Here is a 25,223-nt window from a genome sequence, read left to right as displayed (position 1 = left end):
CCTCCCCGCACCCACAGTGAGCCTAGGGTGGGTCATGATAGACTGCAGAGGCATTTGCCACCTGATACCCCCGGCCATTGGCATTCTTTCACCTGGGGGATACACAGACTTTCAGCCTGCAGATCGGCCGTCTCAGCTCTTGATTTGCACAGTCTCTGAGCTCACTGAGTGCAGCCTCTGCCCAGGGTGGCTTGTGCATCCTTCTCTCTCACTGTCAGGGGAGGAGCCTGTCCTGCACTCTCATTGGCCTGCAAAGTCGCCTTCCCTGGGCCGGGCTCAAAGCCCAACCATTCCCATAACTACACCTGGCTTTATCTCCAAGTAGTCTGCTCCGAGCTCCAGGACCCAAGGCAGTCCAGAACCTTCCAGTCAGGCACAATGGGCACAATGGTGTCTGTCCTGCTGTCCCTGCTGCTCCTTCTGGGCCCTGCAGTCCCTCAGGGGACCCAAGCTGGTGAGTGAGGAAGTAAGGGTGGCTCTGGAGAAGAACGGAGGGGAAGTAATAAATGGAACAGGTGGGCTGGAGAAGGGCCCCTCCTACAGCTGTGATCCACAAGTAGACTGTGTGAATGGGAGGCCAAGGCTGTCAGCTAACTCAGCTCAGAAACTTCTAGAAGCACTGAGGGAGCCTCTGGACCCATGCTAAATGAGGCTGTAAAGATCTGAAACCCCTTAGTTTACAAATGAACAAAACTAAGACCAGAGAGGTGAAGTGACCTGGCCAGAGTCATACAGCCAGGACGGGGCAGGAGCCACACAGGTAGAACTTCTTGTTCTTTTCTTTCTTCCAAGGGCTGGAGGAATCTGTCTGACTCTCAGGGAAGAGAGAGCAACCCCAAGGGGCAGATATGAAGGCAGGTTAACTGGAGGGTTCTAGAAAGAAATCTGTCCCCTCCCCCCACAGTGCCACTGTTAACCCTGAAGGCAAGTTACTGGGAGAGAGGCCAGCTGGAACCTTGAAAGAACCAAAGTCAACTCTAGAACAGGAAAATGAGGCTGTTTCTCAGCCAAAAGTCTCAGGGGGAAGAAATATAAGCCAAAGTGTGCATGTTTTAAGTTTGCTACATTTACAAACTATGAGAACATAGGTTTTATTTGAGAATGTTAATCACACCCTAGTCCAAAATTTGTATTAGCCAGGGTTGTCCAGAGAAACAGAACTAATAGGATGCATATCCAGACAGAGATTGACTTTAAGGAATTGGCTTGCACAATTGAAATCCACAGGCTAGTTCAGCAGGTAGAGACCCAGAGAAGAGTCGGTGTTGCCATCCTGAGACCAAAGGAAGTCTGGAGGCAGAATAACTTCTTCTTTGGGGGACCAGGCTTTTTTCTTGTGGCCTTCAACTGATTGGGTGAGGCCCACCCACATTATGAAGGGTAATATGCTTTACTTGAGGTCTACTGAATTAATAATGTTGGTAGTCATGTGGCAGATTCCTAGTTCAAGTACTGAAATTATTCTTGCTAATTAGTTTCTAAATGTGATTAACATTTAACACCCCTGTGAGTTGTATCATGAATTAATTATGGCAATGTCCTCCTCTCCAAGTCCCTGCCTTATACCAAAACATAAGGCACAGCCCTAGGAATTCTGAGCTCTAGATCCATTCTAGGTCATTTCCTGAGTTTTCTGGTAAATTCTTCCTACACATTCAAACTATATGTATTAGACTAGGTTAGACTAGGTTGTGTTCCAGTAACAAAGTTGTTAGTGGCTTAACCCAACACATTGTTTATTTCTTACTCATGTAAAGTGAATACAGATAAAGCAACTTTCCTGTCTTCCGTGGGGTGACTCGGGAATCCAGGGACTCCTGTTTTATCCTGAGGCCTCCACAGTCATCACCTAAATAAGAGACAGAGACAACAAACCAGCTAATAGGGCCTGAGACCAGAAGAAAGACATCACTACAATTCACATCCCCTTTTGGCAGAACTCAGTCTCATGATCCCAATATACCTACAAGGGGGCTGAGAAGTATTGTGTTGTCTCGTGCCAAGACAAGACAGTGTAGTGAAGCTACAGAATGGTCTCTGAAATGCCATCCCTAGAATTGGGAGGGCCCTTTCACTCGAGCGAGCCTCCAGTGAGGTGAGGCTGTGGGCTGCAGAGGCCAAGGCCCAGTGACCACATCCCCCTTCCTGGCCCTCTGCTGCCCCACGTTGGGCCTGCATGGACCCCACACTTCAAAGTCTCTTCCTCTTTTTCAGGGTCTTACCGTCTCAGCTTCCTCTACACCGGGGTGTCCAGGCCCACTGACAGCCTCCCCAGCTTCCAGGCCACTGCCCACCTCAATGACCAGGTCTTCTTTCACTATGACAGTAAAAGCAGGAAGGCCATACCCCTGGACCCATGGAGCCAGATGGAAGGAATAGAGGACTGGGAGAAGGAGAGTGAACTTCAGCAGGCCAGGGAGAGCATCTTCATGGAGACTCTGCAGGACATCATGGACTATTACAAGGACAGAGAAGGTCAGTGGACCAAGGAGGGTGGGGTGGAGGGTCTTAGCCCTGCAGGTGTGAGTGGAAAGGGATCAGCAGGATGGAACTAATCCCCACCCCTAACAAGGAACAGAAAGCAGAGTAGAAATATGTAGACATTCTGCATCTCCCCACCCCCACCCCACAACGCAGCTGCTCTCCGCCTGCCCCGTCATGTCCCCATCCTCACTCCCAGACCTCAGCTCTCACAGGAAGTGATGTCAGAGTCAGCTCTCACCCAGGCACATGTGACCTCTCAGCTCCACACCCCAATCCGTCTGGGGCTGCTGGCTGGCACTTCAGAAGGCATCAGACTCCCCAGCCCAGGGATGTCGAGCAGAGAGTGAGCTCACCCTGGGGTCGGTCAGACGTGGGTTCACATCGCAGCCCAGCCAGTCACTAGCCATTTTACAGTGAACGCATCTTAATGCCTGGTCTGAATCGGCAAAACTGGAATCTCCAAGAGATTCCATCAAACTTACTTATGTGAATTCCACAAAGGCTAGAACTTCATCTGTCTTGATCACCCCTCTAGTCCCATCCCCTAGGACAGCCAGTAACACCTGCTCAAATGAAATGTGTTGCATGATTGAGAGAAAGTGCCTGGCACCAACCATGGCCCATACAGGGAGCTAGTGGGGAGTGAATTCAAAGCCACATGCTGTTAGAGGTACAGGGAATCCTAAAGGCCCTCCTCTCCATGAGGGCTCATCTGGACATGTGGTAGGAGGCATTTGAGGAGCCAGGACAGTGCAGGGCACCAGGACTGGCTCCCATGTGTCTAGCCCACCACGCAGTCCTGCACACTGCCCACTCCCCAAGTCAGCCAGTCACAGGCTGGCAAACTGTTGATACTAAGTCATTGCAGGGCGGGCGTCGAAAGATGGGTTTCTGAGTACAAAAATGCCTAGGAAGCTACACGGAACTTGAAAGTTTCCTAAAGGAGGCCAGAGTTTTGCAGAAATCTGAAGGATAAGGAATGGGAAGCCCGGGTAAGGAAAACAGCCCAGTGAGTGTGTCAGAAGTAGGACAGGGTGATTGATGCACAGTGCCCAGAGATGCCAGCAGACATTTCACCAGCTGGAATAAAAATGTTGACACGAGTAATTATGAGGAAAGAGGGTAAAGAGATGAACACAGGGTGGCAGAAAAAGGATGGGGGCGAACACTTATGGAGCACTTGCTAGGCACCAGGCACGGGTGTTAACACTTGTCATGCTCGCGCTCACCCTCTAAAGTAGTACTGTCACCATCGCTGTCTCCAAGATGAGAAAACAGAGGCCCAGAGAGGTTAAAGGCCCAAGCTGGTGCACAAGCCAGGTGGGGGTGGGGAGAGAGCTGCCACTTGAGGCCAGGGAGCTTGAGATGAGAACCTGTGCCCTCGGCGCTAATCAGTATTGGGTAAACACCTCCCTTTATCACCAAAATGAAGACATGTGTCCCCTTCCCTAAGGAGGCTGATTTCCAAGGCTTGTGGCTCGCTGGGAAGAGAGGGGGCCTCCGAGACTTGTAATGTAGGTATCAAACTCTGGAGAAGAGGGAGTGGTGACGTCAGCTCCACTTAGAAATGAGAAGGGGAAATGGGGGAAATAATCTGCATAAAACTCTAAATATGAAATTCTATTTCACTCAGAGACAGCACTTCAGTGTGGTTGTGTCAGGTTTCTAAGAGCTTCCCATGGGGCACCTGGGTGGCTCAGTGGGTTAAGCGTCCAACTTCAACTCAGGTCATGATCTCGCGGCTCATGAGTCAGAGCCCTGTGTCAGGCTCTGTGCTGACAGCTGGGAGCCTGGAGCCTGCTTTGGATTCTGTGTCTCCCTCTCTCTCTCTGCCCCCTCCCCACTCCAACTCTGTCTCTCTCTCTGTCTCTCTCTGTCTCTCTCAAAAATAAGTAAAACATAGGAGCGCCTGGGTGGCTCAGTCAGTTAAGTGTCTGACTTCAGCTTAGATCACGATCTCGTGGTTCATGAATTTGAGCCTCACATCTGGCTTTGCACTGACAGCTCAGTGCCTGGAACCTGCTTGAGATTTTGTGTCTCCCTCTCTCTCTGCCCCTCCCCCACTCTCTGTCTCTGTCTCTGTCTCTCTCTCTCTCAAAAATAAACATTTTAAAAAATTACATAAATAAATAAAACATTAAAAAATGTTTAGTAAAAGAATTTACAAAATATAAAAAGAGCTCCCAGTGCATTCACAGTTCACTAAATGAGATGATGCACAGGGACTAGACATCCTGTGCCTAGTCTCTAGCTCCCTGATACTCCCCAGCTGGGAAGAATGTTTCTCTGCTCAGATGGGCCTAAAACCCAAAGCAAAGCAACTTTCCCTGTCTCTGTCTGCTGTATGTCTGGCTCATAACCCATTTGTCAAGATAAAGGGACCATGTGCTTAGGTTTCCAAAACCACTCTTCCTGCTGTTTTTGCAAACTGTGTAGGAATAGCAGTTATTAAGACGGAGATGATGCCAGGCTGACTGACTTCCTGGGGGCCCGGGGAGGGTACAGGGTCTCACACCTTTCAGGGAAGGTTTGGCTGTGAGCTCCTGAATAACAAAAGCAGTGGAGCATTCTGGAAGTATGCCTACGATGGACAGAACTTCATCGAGTTCAACAGAGAAATCCCAGGCTGGGTCCCCCAGGACCCAGCAGCTCTGAACACCAAGAGGAAGTGGGAGGCAGAAGAGGTCTACGTGCAGCGGGCCAAGGCCTATCTGGAAGAGGAGTGCCCGGCGATGCTGCGGAGGTACCTGCAATATGGCAAGGCCTTCCTGGACCGACAAGGTACCCCCCGCTTCCTGTGCCCTGCTCCTCCCGAGCTGAGCTGAGAAGGACCAAGGTGATCTCAGGCTGGGAACCCAGGGAATATCTCAGGCACATCCCATGGTGGTGTCTCTATGCTGATGCCTCCTGGCTTGACACTGGATGGAGGCAGGCATGTAAAATGCCTGCCTGCGACAGGACTGGTCGGCACAAGCTAACACGTTGGTTTGGGAGGCGATGAGAATGAGGGTCCTACAGGATACAGCAGGGAAGGGTCTGATGGACAGAGCCGCAGGCAGAACTGAGGCCTAGAGCTGAGCCTGGGAGAGGAGAGAGCCCCAAAGCCCACTCAGAAGTTTGGGAAAAAATAAAAACTGTATGGAGGCATTCACAATTTCTTGCCATCAGATGTCAGTACATGGTGGAGGGACAGGGGAGCAAGAGGGTGGCCACAGTCATTCCATGATCCAACATGGGAACCCTCAGCCTTCCCTGATCTTCGTAAAGCTTCCCTGGGGAGGCAGACACAAAACTTGGAGTTCTGCTCATCACCAACACCCAGAGAGTGGAGGGAAGGGACACGAGCAGGGAGTCATCTAGGGCACACCCTCCATGTCCACACTCTGTCCCCCCGCAGATCCCCCATCTATGTCCATCACCAGGACCCCAGGAGAAGATACGATCAAGTGCTGGGCCAGTGACTTCTACCCACAAGATATTGATCTGCACTGGATTCAGGGGGGCAATACAGTAGAGACTGAGGTGAGGGGAGACCTTCTCCCCAGTGGAAACGGCACTTACCTGTCCTGGGTGTCGTTGACAGTTTCCCCTTGGAGAACTAGGAACACAGTCTTCTGTCGCATAGTGCACAGCAGCCTGGACCAGCCCCTCACTGGGCTGTAGGACAAGAGGCAGGGAACCAGGGCTGACGGCTGCAAGGGGACTCAGGTGCAGCAGTCACCCTTCCTGCAGAACGCCAGAAGATGAGCTCTAGAAACCACCGTCAGCATCACCAGTGGGGCCCAGGGAACAGTGTGAGAAGTCAGGGGACAGAAGATTTGAATGCCAGCCACTGAGCTGACTCACTGCTAAATTCTCTTGCAAAACCCCATTATCTAATCTATAGAATCAAATCAACAGTAATCACCTTGCCTAGCACACAGTGTAGGAAGAGATTTTTCAACTGCAATCGAGTAAAAATAATGAGTACATGTTACCATTCGTCCTGTGCTCCTAAGCCTCTGATTCATCTGAAATTCTCGGCATCGACTCAAAGCAGCGTTTCTGGGCATCATGACCTGGGATGTCAACTGTAGCGTGGCGTGGACCACCTGGTCCGTTGGGCCTTGTTCAGGAGCCCACTGTGGATGTCCCATCTGTTGTGAGGCTGGAGAACCTCTTTAATACAAACCCAAGCCTCCTCTGTGCCTCAGTTGCCCCAGACCTCCCTCCTCCCTGTGAAACACTGCCCTCCATTCCAGTGCTCCACCATTCCCACACCATTTTGCCTTGGAGCCACACACCATAGCTCATTCAAGAGGCTTCCTCTCTCCAGGACACACTCCCAGGAAAGCAGGAATCTGATGTTCACTTGTATGCGTGTGTGTGTGTGTGTGTGTGTGTGTGTGTGTGTGTTTAACCAGGTTACCCACCACCATCCACAGGTTTAAACCCAAAAAGACAGAGCAGAGCTCACACTTGACCTTTTCATTAAGCTAATCTCTATGACGAGACTTTCCTTTCCTTCCCAGCCTCAGCCTCTACACTGGATTTCTCCAAGTGAAATGAGCTGAGCTGAGCTCATTAAGCATTCAGAATTCTAAGCTGACTCTTTTATTTTTCTTGAAACTCTAAATTTTAAGATTATGCTTTTTATTTTTGATACTTTGACCAAGTTTGGAAATCAAAGCTGAGAAATAGCTTCTTCAGTCTATGTGAAATCCATATTCCTCTCCTCCAAGACAAAAACACAAACAAATAAACAGTATAGGGCTACAGGTGGGGATATCCCAATAGTCAAGAGGGAAAAATATAGCCATTGATATTTCAAACCACATGACACTGAACAAATAAAGAAAACCATGTGATGGGAGAATTTCAGGTCAATAAGGAAACCCAAAGTCCACAGAACAGGCCAGGGCTAACGCAGACTGAAATGTGAGACCCCACCCCACCTAGGACAGGGGACATGGCTTGGGAGTGGGTCAGGAAAAGGAACCTCAGAAGACCCCAGTCCTGGCCAGCTGTGGGGGAAGGGGCGAGGGACACAGAGCCACTCAGACACCCAGAGAAACTTCCTGGATGGATTCAGATTTCAGAGGAGGTGTGAAGGCCAAGACAGCTGGCCAAGAAGAGGTAAAAAAATCGTTCCTGACCAGTCGGGCATGAGATGGCTGAGTGGAGGGCCACAGGGACCTGACAAGGGATGTGACTGAGAGTGGGGCTAGGCCATGGGCATGCCCAGGCCCACCAGGGAGGATAAAGGGCCCAGAGGACCAAATGTGTGTCCTTCCCTGAGCACCTCCCACCTGCCCAACAGAGAACCAGCAACAGATCCTCCTGCAGGCAGAACTAAGTTCAAGGGCACTTTAAAGATGCCCCCCCCCCAGGAGGGCCTCACTGCCACAAACTATCTCCTTGGCAGTTCCTCAGTCCCTTAGTACTACCTCATCTCTCTGGAAGATTCCTCTGGGGACAGTTCACCAGCTAGACTGCAGGGATGGGCAGGAGATGCCAAAGGGCTACAAGACTTAACCCTAGTCTCTGTTAAGGTCCTCTTCAGTTTGGCTGAACGCTGCCTTTTCAGCCTAGCGTGCTACTAAATCTTGCTATGCCAGCCAAGTAGACCTGATTGTCAGATATGTTTAGTGTTTTCTCCTGTTTCTTTTGTTTATTTATTGGTGCATTCACTCAAGAATTCTATACTGAGTATCGATTTTCTGCTTGGTACTCTAAGCATTGGAGACCAAGCAGGACAAGTAGGTACCACCCTTTCCTGCCTGGAGCTTGCCCCAATTCTGTTTATTGAAACAATACCCTCCATCAAGGTTCAACCCAAAGCTTACCTCCTCCCGTGACCACTACCATGATCACTAATTCCAACACATACTCCTTCTATGCTATCAGATAGAAAAATCAGGGAAGATTTCCAGAAAGACACTGAGGGAAGCTAATTTCCACACTATCTAAGCATCCCACACCACCCCATCACCTCATCTCTTTTTTGTCCCTTTCCAAGTGAAAGGAAAGGAATCAAAGATGGGAATAACCGGGGGGAAGAGCATTTGGGGCAGAGGGCACAGCAAAGACCAAGTCCCCAGGGCAGGAACAATCATGGTGCTTGAAAGGCAGAATAAAGACCAGTGGACTCCAGCATCATGAACAAGAGGAGAGTCATAAGAGAAGATGTTGAAAAGACAGATAGCAGCCAGATTGTATAAGAGCTTTGTCAGCCTTGGGAAGGAGTTTCTACTGCAAACGGCACTGCCTGGTAGGTTTTAACAAAGATGGTGATATGATTTGATTTAGGTTTTTAAAATATCCCTTTGGGGTGCCTGGGTGGCTCAGTGGGTTGAACCTCAGACACTTGATTTCAACTCAGGTCATGATCTTGCAATTCATGGGTTGGAGCCCGACGTCTGGCTCCATGCTGACGGTGCAGAGCCTGCTTGGAATTCTCTCTTTCCCTCCCCCCCCCCAAAATAAATAAATAAACTTTAAAAATACAATATCCCTTTGGCTGTTATGTGAAGAACAGACCATGGCGACGCAAGAGTGGAAACAGGGAGACTAGATACAAGGCCGGGGGAAGGACTTGGATCACAGTCGTAGTAGCTGTCAAGATAGGCAGCCAGAGTCAGGATATATTTTGGGAATCAAGCCTATGGGGACTTGCGGATGGACCCGATGAGCACTGAATTTGCTGAGAGGTTGGCTATGAGCTGTGGGGTAGAGTCTGATCTGAGTCACTTCTGGCAGCACGCTCCTCCCTAGGCTGTCATGTCCCACACAGGCCTCCTGCTTCAGCCCCCTTGATTGCTCACTCCACCTGATCCCTGCTGCTGGAGCATCTGGAAGCTTCCTGCTTCTCATCCAAGGAAGAATGTTCAAGATGATCCACCTCCAATAGTATTGCCTGCACTCCCAGCGTAGCTGCTCCCAAGACCAGCCTCCAAACCGATCCGTGCTGTTCCTTTCTGCGTCTTTCCTCGCTCTTACAGCTCAGACCTCATTCGTCTCTCCCTCTAGCCCCCTTACACGGCCCCACCCTGCCTGCGTACCCTGGGTGAAGAGCCTCCTCCCAGACCTTCCTCTCAAGCTCTCCAGACGCAGCTTCAGCGTTGCTCGCGCGCCCCCTCGTGGTCCAAAGGCAAAGGTGCAGGCTGGCCGCGCGCACCTGGGCCGGGTCTCCTCCTGCCTAAGTACCAGGAAATGCGTTAGCTCCCTTGGAACCTAGGAAGCCAAGGTGGCTGGATGTAGATCCCCGACAGCAGGAGAGCTCCAGGAAGTGGAAATGCTTTCTACCTGAGAGGTGAATAATTGCTATCGACCATTCCTAAACGAAGAGCTGGCAGAGAGAAGAAGGAACCCCGGGTGGCCAAACTGAAAAGACCCGACTGAATGCTTCTCCTAAGCCCCGCTGGATCTGCTTCTCCCCCGTGGCTGCCCCAGAATTTCTTCATTGCTGACCCGATACTCCTAGCTCTCACCTGCTCTGGCTCAAGGGCTTGCATTTGGCTTTGAACTGCAACTCCCAGTGCCTACTTTAGGCAAAAACTCAGAATAAACTAGTGACAGAAGGAGGCTTCCTGCACAAATGTGTCATTTAGGAATGCCCCTCAGCTGCAAGGAATATCGTATTTGACTGCAGATGGCTCAAACGAGGGATTTTTCTCTGGGCACAACAGCCCCCCTTCTCTATGGGTTTGGGGTCGCCCCCTACTGGTCACAATAATAACTGCAGCAGGTGTTAGGTGTTAGGAGACAGAAGCCTATTTCAGCTCAAAGTCAGGACTCACGGCCTTGAGATAATGGGCTAAATTCTTCCTCCCAGAATTCATGCCTTTTATCACCGAGGAAAACCTTCCTAGGAAGACAGACCCACCCACCCCCAGCCGACCTCCCTTTACATCTCACCGACCAAAGTCAGTTTCATGCCACAGGCTGAGCCCCTGAGATTAAGAGTTTTCTGTCAATTCCTCTCAAAATCAGAGGGCATTTTTTAGCACAGAAGAAGGAGGAAGATTATTTGGAGGTAAGCGCCAACAGTTTCTGTTACCCTGGAAAAATATATACAATGTTAAAAAAAAAAAAAAAAAAAAACACCAGCTCCCATACTTCTACGAAACATTAGCACATTCCCATTCATGTCAGGAATATCACGAATGCCTATTTCCACAATTATTCAATATTTTTCTAGAATTTCTAAGTTAATTCCTTAAGACAAGAGGAAGTGAGAAGTTCAAATATTGACAGTCATGAAATGAATGACACTTATTAGCAGAGGCTACGTCTTCCTACCTAGAAAACTCAAGAAAATCAATGGCCACTTCACTAAAATAGAGTTCAAAAATGTGGGTGACAAGCAAATACATGAGATCAATAGATTTCCTACACACCAACAACAAATAGTGGGAAATAAAAAAAAGAAACCCAGCCACATTAGCTTTAAACAGAATAAAAACAAAATAGCCAGGAATGAATACATGTTTTCCTGGGGGTTGAGCAGGATGTCCCAATTTATATAGCTTATTGTTTGCAGCAGAGTTTCCCACCTTTGACCTTGAATCTTGTACTTGCCACTCCTCTTTAGGAACTCTCCCAGCCCTTCTGTCTCCAGCTTTCAGGCATATCCCACATCCCATCCACACTTCCTCTCTACCCAGGCTGTGTAAGGGGTCTGGAGAACCAAACATGGGCCAGGCTGCAGTGGCCTGAGAACAATTTGTCTTTAGATACGGGAATAAGTTACTAATATAATACTAAATACCCCTCCAAAAATATATATAGACAAAACAGAGTACACTGAGTTAGTATGGCTTACTGGTTAAGCAAGCAGATTCTGGAATACAATTGAATGGTTTTGACTGGAATTTATAACTGCCATTTATAACTGTATGATCTCTCTACCTGTTTGCTTGTCTGTGAAATAGCACCAGTGTGGAAAATATCCCACTTGAAGAGGGTCAAGTGGGCTAACACAGGTAACGCTCTTTAGTAGCAGGTACATAGGAAGCATTCAAACATTATTAGCTATATTAAGTATTACTATCATGGTTGTTATTGAAAGAAAGGCATTCTTAAGCCAAGTGCTGTTCAAAACTCTATTAATTTATTCACTCCTCAAGACAACAGAAGTGTTCCATGCACTTCCCAGGTCAGGCCCTTACAGGGAAGGGGTGAGCCGTCCTCCCCCCTTTGGTCTTCCTCTTCCTGCTCCTTGGGAATGGATATGGTACCTGGAGTTCAATCTTGGACTGTGACATTGAGAACCACACCCTGGGGATAGGAGAGCAGAAAGCTGGAAGGGATCAGGGTACCAGGTGCCAGTGGAACCACCAATCCAGCCCTGAACTTTACAAACGTGACAAAAATAATCCTCTGTCTTGCTTAAGCCGCTCTCATTTGGAATCTCATTCACTATAGTCAAACCTCATCCTGATACCGCCTACCACCGGGAGGTCTCTGCCATTTGGGACATTCTGGGTGTAGTATGAAATAAATGTGCAGGGGCGCCTGGGTGGCTCCGTCGGTTAAGCGGCCGACTTCGGCTCAGGTCGTGATCTCGTGGTCCGTGAGTTCGAGCCCCGTGTCGGGCTCTGTGCTGACGGCTCAGAGCCTGGAGCCTGTTTCGGATTCTGTGTGTCCCTCTCTCTGACCCTCCCTCGTTCATGCTCTGTCTCCCTCTGTCTCAAAAATAAATAAACGTTAAAAAAATTTAAAAAAAAAAAAAAAGAAAGAAATGTGCAGACTTCTGAAATGACCTTTCCCTAACTGTGACAGGGCCAGTTAGAAGGAGATAAGAAGCACAAAGCACGGGGTTCCAGGCTGCCTCAGTCAGTGGAGCACACAGCTTTTGATCTCAGGGTTGTGAGTTCTAGCCTCACATTGAGTGTGGAGTGTACTAAAAACAAAATAAAAAAATAAAAAAATAAACAAGAAAGAAAGATTAAAAAAAGAAAGAACCCCAAAGCAAAATGTTTTCCAGGTAGTTCTGTTTCTTAGGGACCACCCAGGCAGATAATTTATTCAAACTAAAGCTGCCTGGCTGGAAAATTAAATATTGATTGTTGTACATTAATAGTTGAAAGTAGGGGCACCTGGGTGGCTCAGTTAGTTGCGTCTGACTTAGACTCAGGTCATGATCTCACAGCTCATGAGTTCAAGCCTGGCATCGGCATGGGCCTCTCTGCTGACAGCTGAGAGCCTGGAACCTGCTTCCGATTCTATGTCTCCCTCTTTCTCTGCCCCTCTCCTGCTCACGCTCTGTCTCTCTCCCTCAAAACTAAACATTAAAAAATTTTTTCGTAAAATAGTTGAAAGGAAATGTGGAACCATGAGGGTGACCCCAAAATACTTTCAATATACACACTGTTCTCATTTAACTACACCCCTTTGACCTTGCCTTTCTCCTCCATCTGTCCACGAACCATTCCTACTGTGCTCACAGGTGCCTCCTAGGCTCACAGCACTTACTGAGCGAGCAGTCAGCTTCCCTGGACCCTTGAGCACCCAGTGTTTACATGAGGATCTTAAAACAGTGTGTGAGTCAGTGTCAGATTTCCTTCAGCTAAGGGACAGAACTGCTGCCTTCAGGATTCAGAAAAACATTTCCTCCCTAGCTTGTAGGCTCAGCTGCAGTTGCACCTTATTGTCACCAGAGGGCACTATGTACCATGCTAACGGATTTGGAGAGGTTCTCCCAGCAGCTTTAGGAAGTTGTAGGGGCTGGGGTCGCCTGAGTGGCTTAGTCAGTTAAGCCTCCCCACTCTTGGCTTATGCTCAGGTCATGATCTCACAATTCGTGAGTTCGAAAGCCAGCTTGGAATTCTTTCTCTGCCCCTTCCCCGCAAGTGTGGGTGCACTCTCTCTCTCAAAATAAAAAACTGTAGGGCTGCCAGGAACCCTGGGTGGCATTTCCTTTCAACTGTGTTTGCTGATCCCTCTTATAATTATTGTGTCATCTCACACCGCTTTCACACCTGTCCCCCAGCATTTCCACCTGAATGTCCTGAAGACCCCTCAGAATCAAGAGTTCGGATTCCAGCTTGATTCCCCACCCCACCCCCCACCCCCGCCGACCCCATCCCCAAAGAAAACCAAAACAACCTCTCTTCCCTCTACCTCCTCTCCTTCCTTCAGATTTTTCTTTATCCTCCCAACCATCCAAAGCTAAATTATGCTCTTACTCTGGTCCTTTTCTCCACCCAGATTGCTCCTGTCTAAATGTGTCTGCATCCAGTAGTGCACAGTCCTCCCAGGTCACCTGTCTTTCCAGTGATCCCTGATGCTGACAACACAGGTGAGATTATGCCATTTCCTTCTTTAAAGGTCAAGAAAAGTGAAATCAACCCAAGTGTTCATCCAAGCGTGAACAGATAAACAAAGTGTGGTCTATCCACACAATGCAATATTATTCAACCTTAAAAAGTAGGAAATTCTTTTTTTTTTTTTTTTTTTTTTTTTTTTTTTTTTTGTAGGTAGGCTCTATGCCCAATGTGGGGCTTGAACTCACAACCTTGAAATCAAGAGTCACATGCTTTACTGACTAAGCCACCCAGGCACCCCAGAAAGGAAATTCTGACACATGCTACAACACAGATGAAGCTTGAGGTTATTATGCTAAGGGACAGGAGGGCTTGGATTCATCCAGAACTGACTGTTGGACCCAGATACTTGTATCAATAGGCCTGGCTTTTGAGACAAAATCCCAACACGTGGCAAATGGTATGACAGAGGGATCTACTTCTAACATATGAAGTAAACCTTTAAATCAGCTATTTCTTCAGTCTCTAATTTCCTTTTTTTTTTTTTTTTCTAAGTTTATTTTGAGGGAGGGAGAGAGAGGAGTGGGGGAGGGGCAGAGAGCAAGGGAGAGAGAATCCCAAGCAGGCCCCAAGCTGTCAGCACAGAGCCTGACACAGGGCTCAAACCCACAAACCATGAGATCTCTTGAAATCAAGAGTCAGATGCTTAACTTACTGAGCCACCCAGGCACCCCTCCAGAGCAGCCTTTCTAACATTTCTTTTGGCTTGAGTTAAACTGGAAGCATTTCCACCTTTGCTAGGATTTCTGACCAACATAAATTCTCAGATGTATAAGAAATCCTAATAAATGCCTTGGAGTTTGGCCACACTTACTACTTTCCAGAGGGTCCTGATTTGAGTGCCTCTTGTGAGACTAAACAAGATTTGGGCATTGCCTAAAATTTTCCCCAAATTAATTCCTGTCTTAGGGTTTTCCTCTAATGTGATTTTTTTTTCTAATGTGATTATTTTTTATAGGCTCCACACCCAACATAGGGCTTGAACTCATGACTCTGAGATCAAGAGACCCAGGCTCTACCAACTGAGACTGACAGGCATCCCTTTTGTGTGATTTTTTTAAATAGAATAGATTCCCCTCTTTCCTTGAGGTATAATTAACATATAATACAATGTAAGTTTAAGGTGTATGGTGTGACCATTTGATACAATTACATATTGTAAAAGATTACCATAGTAGGATCAGTGTCAAACTTTCCCTTCCTTTTTAAGGTTGAATCATATTCCATAGTATGTATGTACTGTGTTTTGTTCATCCATTCATCGACGGACACTTGGCTTGCTTCTACTTTGGGGCTATCCTGAACAATGTTGCTATGAACAAACCCATACAATATCTCTTCAGGTCCCTGCTTTAAATTCTCTGGGGTCTATACCCAGGAGTGAAATTGCTTGGATAACATGGTAATTTTCCTTTAAATTTTTTGAGGAGCTGCCATACTGTTTTCCACAGTGGCTGCACAGATTTTACATCCCCACCAGCCATGCTGGTGGACAAAGGTTCCAATTTCTCCACATCCTTTCCACCACTTGTTGTTTGTTTTGGTTTTTTGTTGTTGTTGTTGTTAGTAGCCATTTTAACGGGTATGAGATGGTCTTCTCTGAACTCTTGCACACTCCACTTGATCGGTTTTTGACACTGTTTGAGGTTTCCTGCCATTTTGAACTCGTAGGTTTTAATTTTCAGTGTTCATTTCAGATGAGAGGGAGCCCCGGGCAATGGCAAGTGCACAGGCCACGGTGGCACAAGTCCTGGGTTCTGCCTTAAATCTGTCACCGGGAGACCCTGAGCAGGAGAGAACCTTCTCTAGGCCTCATTTCCTCCCCATCCTCCTCCCCCCCTTCCCCTCCCCCTCCCCCTCCTCCTGGGGCAGCCACCGTGATAAAGAATACACTGTGCTCCGACCCCTCAGCTGAAACTCAGGCCTGGATACATTTTAAGGGGACATTCGCTCTCACGACTTGCTGGATTCGGTCTCCAGGTTTTTGTTGTCGTTGTTTTGTTTTGTTTTTCTTTTAATTCATTTTGCTGCCCCCGGAGTTGGGAACACGCCCTGGGAGTCCGGGTCTAGGGCATGGCGCTACCGGTACGCGTCCCGCGGGCCTAGAGAACCACCGAGAACTGGGGCCTCCTGAGTCCTAGAGAGGTCGCCTCCACAGGCCAGCTCGGGCGCACTTCCGGCCTTTGTGTGGCTGCGGGAGACGGGAGACTGCGGCCCGGGGCGGGCCGGAGCGTCAGTGCGCTCTTTACGTGACTCGGTGTTCCCCACCCCCACCCCAGGGCAGAGGCAGGGGTCACCCAGACCGCAGCGCGGCCTGTGGGGTCCGGAGAAGGCCCGGCAGTCCCCTGCGGGCACCGCGTCTCCACCTGTGCGCGCATTCGGGTCTCGCCTTCCCTTTGTGCCCCGGGCAGGCGAGGAACTTAACAAAGACTTGCGCGGGTTGGGGGGGGAGGGGGCGGTGTCCACGGTTACCCACGCACACACACCCGTTCCGCCTGGCTGCAGAATTCAGGCCGACCGCGCTGCCTCCCAAATCCGTGTTGCTCCACAGGGAAAGTCCTTTTGAAAATGAAGTGGTGGTTGAACTGCGAAATGCGCCCTGGATCCGTCAGCTTTGCGTTTTCTTCTTCAGCGCACACAGTAACCCGAGCGCTGGGCTAGCAGCAGGGGGAGGGAGGATTCAGGCCAGATTCTCGCCTGCCCCACACGGGGACACTCGAGCAAGGGAGCTGACGGGTGTGCTCCTGACACTACGTGAGATACCCGAAGCACAGGTGAAGACCTCACCCCCCACCCCTCCCGAAGCACAGGTGAAGACCTCACCCCCCACCCCCCATCCCCCACCCCTCCCCGCCGGGCCCCGCCACTTGGCAGGGATCCGAACAGGGAAGACTTTGCAAGGGGGCTGCTACTGCAAGGAGGGGTAGGAGCTGGGTCTGGGGAAATGCCTACCAGCCTGGAACGTTCCAGATAGAGCTGGAGCAAAAGCACAAAGGTGAAAAGGTGGGGAGAGCTGCCGGGAGCGTGGTAAATATTTCAACACCATCCTGATAAATGTTTATTCTGTGCCGGGGTTGTGGAGATTAAAGAATTGTGTGTGACCACAGATCCCTGCCCTGGAGATTGTTTAACCACTTCTGCAAGAAATAGCCAAGCCCCTTTAAAAAAAAAAAAAAAAAAAAAAAAAGGAAAAAAAAGTACAAAAAACCCTGGGTTTGTTTTCTAGAGATAATATAGCAAAATGATATCTGAATGCCACTTACCAGCTGTGTGACCTTGGGCAATTTTCTTAACCTTTCTGACCCTCAGATTCTTTGTTTCTAAAGGAGGGATAATAGTAAGATTTAAAAGGGACAAGTGAATGAGGTAAAAGCACCCACCTCATTGTGTGTGGCAGGTACCACTGAGTCCTCTGAGGATAGGGTGGAATAGGTTATAGGATAGGTTAGGATGTGCAGGTATAGGATAGCGAAGTGTAGGATAGTATAGTCCCCCTGTATCTTCCTGCGCTTGATTTGAAGTGGTGTCACTCGTTACTTTTTTTTTTCTTTTGTATCGGCTCAGACATCTGGCACTTTTCTTGGTGTCTTCACTTGTCCTCAGTTTCCTCAGTTTAGATTTGTTTCTATTCTGCTTTTTAAGATTTTTGTTTGTTCCTGGGGCACCTGACTGGCTCAGTTGGTGGAACATGCGACTCTAAATCGTGGGGTTGTAAGTTCAGCCCCACGTTTGGTGTAGAGATTACTTAAAAATAAAATCTTTACAAAATAAAATAAAGCAAAATAATAGGGGGCCCCTGGCTGGCTCAGTTGGTGGAGTGTGTGACTCGTGCTATCAGGGTCATGAGTTCAAGCCCCACATTGGGCATAGAGATTACTTAAAAAAAAAAAAAAAAAAAACTATAAGTAAATAAAAGGATAGACATACAAATGACCAACTGGTACGTGAAACGATGTTCAACAGCACTAATCATCAGGAAATGCAAATCAAAACGACAATGAGATGTCACCTCACACCTGTTAGAACGGCTGTCCTCAGAAACATAAGCAATAACAGATGCTGGTGAGGATGCGGAGAAAAGGGAGCCCTTGTGCAATGTTAGTGGGAGTGTAAATCAGTGCAGCCACTATGAAGGACAGAGAAGTATGACGGTTTTCTCAAAAGACTTAAAATAGCTACCTACTTTTACTATATGATTCAGCAATTCCACTTCTGGATATTTATCTGAAGGCGATGAAATCACTATCTCAAAAAGATACCTACACCCATATGTCCATCACAACATTATTTACAATAGCCAAGACGCGGAAGCAACCCAGTGTCCATCTGTAGATGAATGGATGAAGAAAATGTGAGATATATAGATAATATATTTAAAATGGAATATTAATCAGCCATTAAAAAAAAAAAAGGAAATCCTGCCATTGGCAATAACATAGATGGACCTAGATAGAGGCATTATGCTAAATAAATCATACACAGAAAGGCAAATACCATATGATCTCATTTACATGTAAAACCCCCAAAAATCTCATAGAAACAGAGAACAGATTGGTGGTTGCCAGAGGCTTGGGATTGGGGAAAATGGGTCAAAGGTACAAACTTTCAGGTACAAGGTTAATTTCTGGGAATGTGATGTATATGTATAGTATGGTGCCTATAGTATTGTATATTTGAAAGTTGCTGAGGGAGTTAATCTTAAAAGTTCTTATCACAAGAAAAAAACTTGGGGGGCACCTGGGTGGCTCAGTCGGTCAAGCGTCTGACTCTTGCTTTTGACTCAGGTCGTGATCTCACTATTCATGGGTTCAGATCTCTGTGCTAACAGTGCAAAGACTGCTTGGGTTTCTCTCTCCCTCTTTCTCTGTCCCTCCCTGGCTTATTCTCTTTCTCGCATTCGCTCTTGCTCTCTCGCTTTCAAAATAAATTTAAAAATTTTTTAAAAGAAAGGGGCGCCTGGGTGGCGCAGTCGGTTAAGCGTCCGACTTCAGCCAGGTCACTATCTCGCAGTCCGCGAGTTCGAGCCCCGCGTCAGGCTCTGGGCTGATGGCTCGGAGCCTGGAGTCTGTTTCCGATTCTGTGTCTCCCTCTCTCTCTGCCCCTCCCCCGTTCATGCTCTGTCTCTCTCTGTCCCAAAAATAAATTAAAAAAAAAAAATTTTTTAAAGAAAAGAAAAAAACTTGTTACTATGTATGGTGATGGATGTCAACTTATTGTGGTGACTATTTTGCAATATATACATATATCAAATCATTGTTGTACACCTTAAACTAATACAATATGTCAATTATATACCAATAAAACTGGGAAGACCATTTAAAGTAAAAGGAGCAGGTAGGGGATTCCTGGATGGCTGAATCGATAGACCATGTGACTCTTGATCTTGGGGTCGTGAGTTCAAGCCCACGATGGGCACGGAGCCTACTTAAAAAAAATTTTCTTTAAGTGTAAAATAAAAGGAGCAGGTAGCTGAGATGAAAAAGGGAGGCCTTTGAATTAGGGAAATATGGGCAAAGCACAAAGATTCAAGCCCACCGTGCAATAGCCTTTCCAAAATAAAGCCTGTAACCACCTGAGCTACCAGAAAGAAAGAAGGGTGTTTGCTGTACTCCAATGCCTCACAGCTTGCTGAATTCAGCTTTGTTAGTTTGCTTTGCTTTGGGGGGCTGTTGCCTAGCAGCGCAAAACATTAACGTGCTGAGAAAACTTGTGTACAAAACAACGTGACTTCACATTCCACTAATACCGTTCCCCCCGTCTACCAAGTGTCTATGCACCGTTCACATCCCAGGAATGTATTCTAGCTGAAGAAGACTATCTGGTCACCACTTTCTTCTGGACCTTTTATAACCTCTCAAGCTACATTTTTTCTTAACTTCTCAGGAGCGGGTATGATGGATAATAATTTCCACTTCTAAAGCAGAGGTGCACGGTTGTCAGAAACTGGGGAAACGTGGGGGAAAGCGGGGTGAGTGGAGGAGATTGAAGTGTATACAGTACAGGGTAATCCTTAAATTACTAGGACCTGCTTGACAAATGTTGTATAAGGACAGTAGCCAGATGCACCTGCCACCTCCTTTCCCATCTGACCCCCAACCCCCCTTCACACGCCCCTACCCCTTCCCATCCACAACCCCTGAAAGCTTTGACCAGGAAGCAGGAGTTGGGCCGGACATGTCTGAGCTGGCACGTCTTCCTCACCACCCAAGGGAAACCATGCACTCAGCACCACCCTTTTCTACCCATCACTGCCCACCATTCAGGGGTGCCACGTCAGGCAGTTCCCTCTCCGTGTCCCTGCAATAGGGACATTTTTCATCACCTGGCTTTACCTTAGGAAAGTTACTGTCCTTTTCCATCTCACCCTTTTCATTCCACTTACGAGCCTAAGAACAACACTAATCATGGCTGATTTGAGTAACAGTTAATCAGAGATACAAGCATATTAAGAAAAGAAGAGACAATGGGGTGCCTGGGTGGCTCAGTCAGTTTAGAATCCGACTTCGGCTCAGGTTGTGATCTCACGGTTCATGAGTTCAAGCCCCATGTCCAGCTCTGTGCTGACAGCTCAGAGCCTGGAGCCTGCTTCGGATTCTGTGTCTCCCTCTCTCTCTCTGTCATTCCCCCACTCACGCTCTGTCTCTCAAAATTAAATAAACATTAAAAATTTTAAAAAGAAGAAGAAGAGACAAGGCACACCTGGGTGGCTCAGTGGTTAAGTGTCCGACTTCAGCTCAGGTCATGATCTTGGAGTCCATGAGTTCAAGCCCCACGTCAGGCTGTGTGCTGACAGCTCGGAGCCTGGAGCCTGCTTCGGGTTCTGTGTCTCCCTCTCTCTCTGCCCCTCCCCCACTCATGCTCTGTGTGTGTGTCTCTCTCTCTCAAAAATAAATAAACGCTAAAAAATTTAAAAAAAGAAAAAAGAGAGACCATATAACTCCCAAGTGAAATGACACGGGTGCTCACTCAGAACCTCTCCAGTTGTCTTGTTCGACTCCTCCAATACGAGACCCAAAATGAATACTGTTTCTAACCCAGCTGTATTGTTTTCCCTTTGTACTTAGATGCCAGAACTGCAATAACATCTTCTGCTATTTTCCACCGCAGGTATATGGCATTTTGGCTACATTCTGTTTTGGCTAAGCTTTTGTGAGAACATAACTGATGCTTACAGCACTGTTTCATTGGAAAAATAAGCTCCAAGTTCCCAAGAGCCAATCTATAAATGGACTATTGGAATGTATTTGTGTTGTTTATTAGAGATAACCATTTATATGTTAGTATTTTACTCTTGTAATATTTTACAGTTGTAAATAATTTTTCTGCTTCCAACCCTCATTTATTGGCTTCTTGCTAATGTTTTGAGAAATAATACTTCTTTTTTTTTAATGTTTATTTATTTATTTTGAGAGAGAGCACGCACTGCGTGGAGAGAGGCAGAGAGAAGGAGAGACAGAATCCCAAGCAGGCTCCATGCCATAAGCACAGAGCCCAACACGGGGCTGGAACTCACAAACCGTGAGACCAAGACCTGAGCTGAGATCAAGAGTCAGACTCTTAACCAACCCAGCCACCCAGGTGCCCCCGAGAAATAACACTTCTAATCACTCTGCATGGAAATCTTTCTAAAATGTATGACACTTGGGGCGCCTGGGTGGCTCAGTTGGTTGAGCATCTGACTCGTTATCTCTGCTGAGGTAATGATCTCACAGTTCATAGGCTCAAGCCCCACCCCAGGCTCTGCACTAACAGCTCAGAGCCTGCTTGGGATTCTCTCCCTCTCTCTCTCTCTCTCTCTCTCTCTCTCTCTCTCTCTCAAAATAAATACATTAAAAAATGTTTAAAAAAATAAAATGTATGACACTTTCCTATGGGGATATGATTTAACTCATTTTTCCTGACTTGGTCAACATAATGAACATCCTTTACACAATGAAATGATCCTACCTAAGAAACCTCTCTTAGGTTTTCTGTACATTTCTTTTTCAAAGAAAAAGTAAACAGAAGCCTCATATACACCGATAATTTGCTCAATTAATGACATGAATCTTGCTTTCATGTCAGTTATTATAACAGTCTCTGAGGTTTTTAACATGATTTCTAAGTGACTCAAGTCTAAATTTGTTTAAAATTCCATCCTTGGAACAACCCATTCCATAGGCCATTTTAAAAACACAGTTTGACACAAATATTTACTTTGTAATGTTTAAAGAGGAACTCTAAGCCTCTTTAAAAATAAAAACAAACAAAATCTGTCCTTTGCTTGGACTAAGTCCTTATTTCTCAAACCTTATTGCAGACTACTACCCTGACATTTCTTACCCCATTTATGTAGTGATTTACAAGACTGAAGTGATTCATACACACTTGTTTTCCAATTTCTTTTTGGGCGATGGTTATACAAACATTATTTCATGGATCCACTCTGTCTCCTGTCATCACTTATCCCTCTGGTCCCACCTGGAACATTAAAATGCCCTCTTTCTGGGACCAGGTCCATAATCACAGTCTGTTTTCAACCACATGGTTTGCTGCTGTAAAGGTGGAACTGGAGGTAAAACCACTGGCAGATGATTGCTCTTTCAAGGAAGTTCACTTCCTAAGGGCTCTTTCTGTGTTAGAGCATTGCCCAATAATGCTATGCCCCAAAGGAGCCACCCCATAATACTAGCCTGTTGCTGAGCTTTGGTTTGTCTGTTTTTATTATTTAAAAAAAAAAATTTTTTTAACGTTTATTTATTTTTGAGACAGAAAGAAACAGAGCATGAACGGGGGAGGGTCACAGAGAGGGAGACACAGAATCTGAAACAGGCTCCAGGCTCTGAGCTGTCAGCACAGAGCCCGACGCAGGGCTCGAACTCACGGACCGCGAGATCATGACCTGAGCTGAAGTCGGCCGCCCAACCGACTGAGCCACCCAGGCGCCCCAATTATTTTTTTAATGTTTATTTATTTTTGAGAGGTAGAGAACATGAGCAGGGAAGGTGCAGAGAGAGAGGGACAGAGGATCCAAAGAGCACAGAGCGTAACAAGGGGCTCGAACTCATGAACCATGAGATCATGACCTGAGCCAAAGTCAGATGCTTAACCAACTGAGCCACCCAGGCACCCCTGTCTGTCCTTAAGTAGGACATAATACTTGAAGGATCAATGAGCCAGGACAGAGGAAAGCCCTGGGAAACTATGGAACAGTAACACGTATAACAGCCACAAAGTGTCAAGCACCTGCTGGCAACCGTGGATGCTACTAGATATTTTGTATCCATGATGCCATCAATGTTTAAACTCATATCAGCTCCCCAAGCTTGGAATTACCATGCCTGAAACCTTAAGGAGGAAACAGAGGTAGAGACAGTTGCCAACGTTCGGCAGCTACAGAATGGCAGAGTCAAGTCCACTCAGGTTCAAAGCTCAGGCTCTTTTCACTAAAATCCTTCTCCAGATAGAGACTCTGCTTTTCCTCTCTGGAATGAAGACACAGCTGTGTTTCAAGTTCTTAACCGCCAATGGATGGGACGACAGGACTAACTGGGCTTCAGCATGGCTGGCTAGAAGCACCCCAGCTCTCCCAGGCCTGCGCTTTGCATTTTATAATAGGCCCCAGGCCGACTGGAAAGCCCAGGAGCTCTGTGCATTTGGGGGAGTTTCACTACATAGTGTAAAAAAGGGAAAATAGAGTGTTTAAGACAAAGTAGTGTGATCTTGCATTCAGGGATAGCCAGAGATGACAGAATATTCTTTACAGGAAGTTCTGTCTTCTTCCTATTACCAAATAGGTGCACGGATGACAAATGACATGGGAAACCATCAGGACTTGATTGCTTTTCCAAAACAGCCTCTTCAATCACCGCCTCTTCAAATGAACTAAACTGGCCTACCGTCAGGACCAAGACTTGCTCAAGGAGACCAACTATTTGCCAGCTCAACTTGTAACATGTGGAAGTTTCAGGAAAGTTCCAGATGGAGGAGTTGAAGGGGTGCAGGATGAGACACCCCAAAATGTGCCACTTTGGCATAAAGATTATTCCAAGTTAAAATTAATAAAAACCCAGCAGATGCAGAAAAAGCACTTTGCCTCCCCCATAACCATGTAAATTCACATTGGAAAGGAAAACCTGCACTGGGCAGAGTATTAACAGCCACCCTCCCAACCTTTACCAATGGAGTTCATGTGCCCAAAAGAGCCATCTAGTTTTTCCAAACATCTCCTTTCACCTTCTTGCTGTTGACTTTTCTCCCCTTTGTGTCCTCAGACCCTTACCTCTTTCCTGAGCTCATATAAGCTTCATGTGGCCTCCCTGTCTTCAGAATTTCCTATCTGTGTGGATTCCCCATAAGTATACCTATTAAATTTGATTTTGTCTTGTTTTAAAAAAATAATAAAACCGCCAAACAACAACAAAACAAAAAAAGGCGGTGGGGAGTGGTTTAAGAAATGCAAAAGAGTCCTTTTCCATAGGAGCTAAAATGTCTTTTTTAGGTTTTGAGAACAGTTTGATCTATAACCTGAGTACAGCCATGTATGTTCCTCTTTAGAAAAATCCTGGAGCCCTTTTGGGGCACCTGGCTGGCTCAGTCAGCAGAGCATGTGACTCTTGATCTGGGGGTTGTAAGTTCAAGCATGCTGGGTGTAGAGATTATCTAAAAATAAAATCTTTTTTTTAATGTTTATTTATTGGGGGGGGGGGGGCAGAGAGAGAGGGAGACAAAGGATCTGAAGTGGGCTCTGTGCTGAAAGCAGAGAGCCCAACACGGGGCTCAAACTCACAGACCATGAGATCATGACCTGAAACTAAGTCAGACAGTTAACCGATTGAGCCACTCAGGCACCCAAAAAATAAAATATTTTTAAGTTTTTTTTTTTAAGTTTCTGTATTTATTTTGAAGGAGAGGGAGCACAAGTGGGGGAGGAACAGAGAGAGAGAGAGAGAGAGAGAGAGAGAGAATCCCAATCAGGCTCTGCACTGTCAGCACAGAGCCCCATGCAGGGCTCAAACCCATGAACTGTGAGGCCACGACCTGAGCTGAATTCAAAAGTTGGACGCTCAACTGATTGAGCCACCTGGATGCCCCATAAAATATTTTTTTAAAAATAGGGAAAAGATAAATCCTGGAGCTCTTTCTTCTTGCTCCACAATGACCTGGCTCCTGTCCCAGCTGCCACACACCTGTCACCTCAGGACACCTGTCTCCCATCAGCAGCACCCCAGGGAGCCCTGGACCCAGACCCAGCCCCACCCCATGCTGGGTCTCCTACTGCTGCCGGATCCCATTTCTCTCTCTCTTTCTCTCTCTCTTTTAATGTTTGTTTAATTTTGAGAGATAGAGACAGAGCACAAGCAGGGGAGGAGCAGAGAGAGGGGGAGACACAGAATCCGAGGCAGGCTCCAGGTTCTGAGCTGTCAGCACAGAGCCCGATGTGGGGCTCGAACT

General features: G+C 47.1%; 1 protein-coding gene and 1 long non-coding RNA gene across 3 annotated transcripts; both read left to right on the top strand.

Annotated features, from left to right (window-relative positions):
• The first annotated feature begins 296 nt into the window (after nt 1–296).
• AZGP1 (alpha-2-glycoprotein 1, zinc-binding) lies at nt 297–6,352 on the top strand. Its single transcript, XM_049639295.1, has 4 exons — nt 297–454; nt 2,215–2,475; nt 4,990–5,265; nt 5,882–6,352. The coding sequence occupies exons 1-4, from the start codon at nt 379–381 to the stop codon at nt 6,145–6,147; spliced, it is 879 nt and encodes a 292-aa protein (XP_049495252.1). The 5' UTR covers nt 297–378; the 3' UTR covers nt 6,148–6,352.
• Nucleotides 6,353–9,655: 3,303 nt separating this feature from the next.
• Nucleotides 9,656–24,832, top strand: LOC125928582 (uncharacterized). Of its 2 annotated transcripts, none has more exons than XR_007459708.1 (3): nt 9,656–10,498; nt 13,675–13,740; nt 23,540–24,832. It is a non-coding gene; the product is annotated as an uncharacterized LOC125928582 (long non-coding RNA). The 2 variants fall into 2 exon arrangements; XR_007459709.1 differs by lacking the exon at nt 9,656–10,498 and adding an exon at nt 10,513–11,447.
• The last annotated feature ends 391 nt before the right edge of the window (nt 24,833–25,223 follow it).

Source organism: Panthera uncia, chromosome E3 (genome assembly GCF_023721935.1).
Source record: "Panthera uncia isolate 11264 chromosome E3, Puncia_PCG_1.0, whole genome shotgun sequence".
Classification (NCBI taxonomy): domain Eukaryota; kingdom Metazoa; phylum Chordata; class Mammalia; order Carnivora; family Felidae; genus Panthera; species Panthera uncia.
Note: the sequence above shows the minus strand (reverse complement) of the source record. Positions and strands in the feature narration are given on the sequence as shown.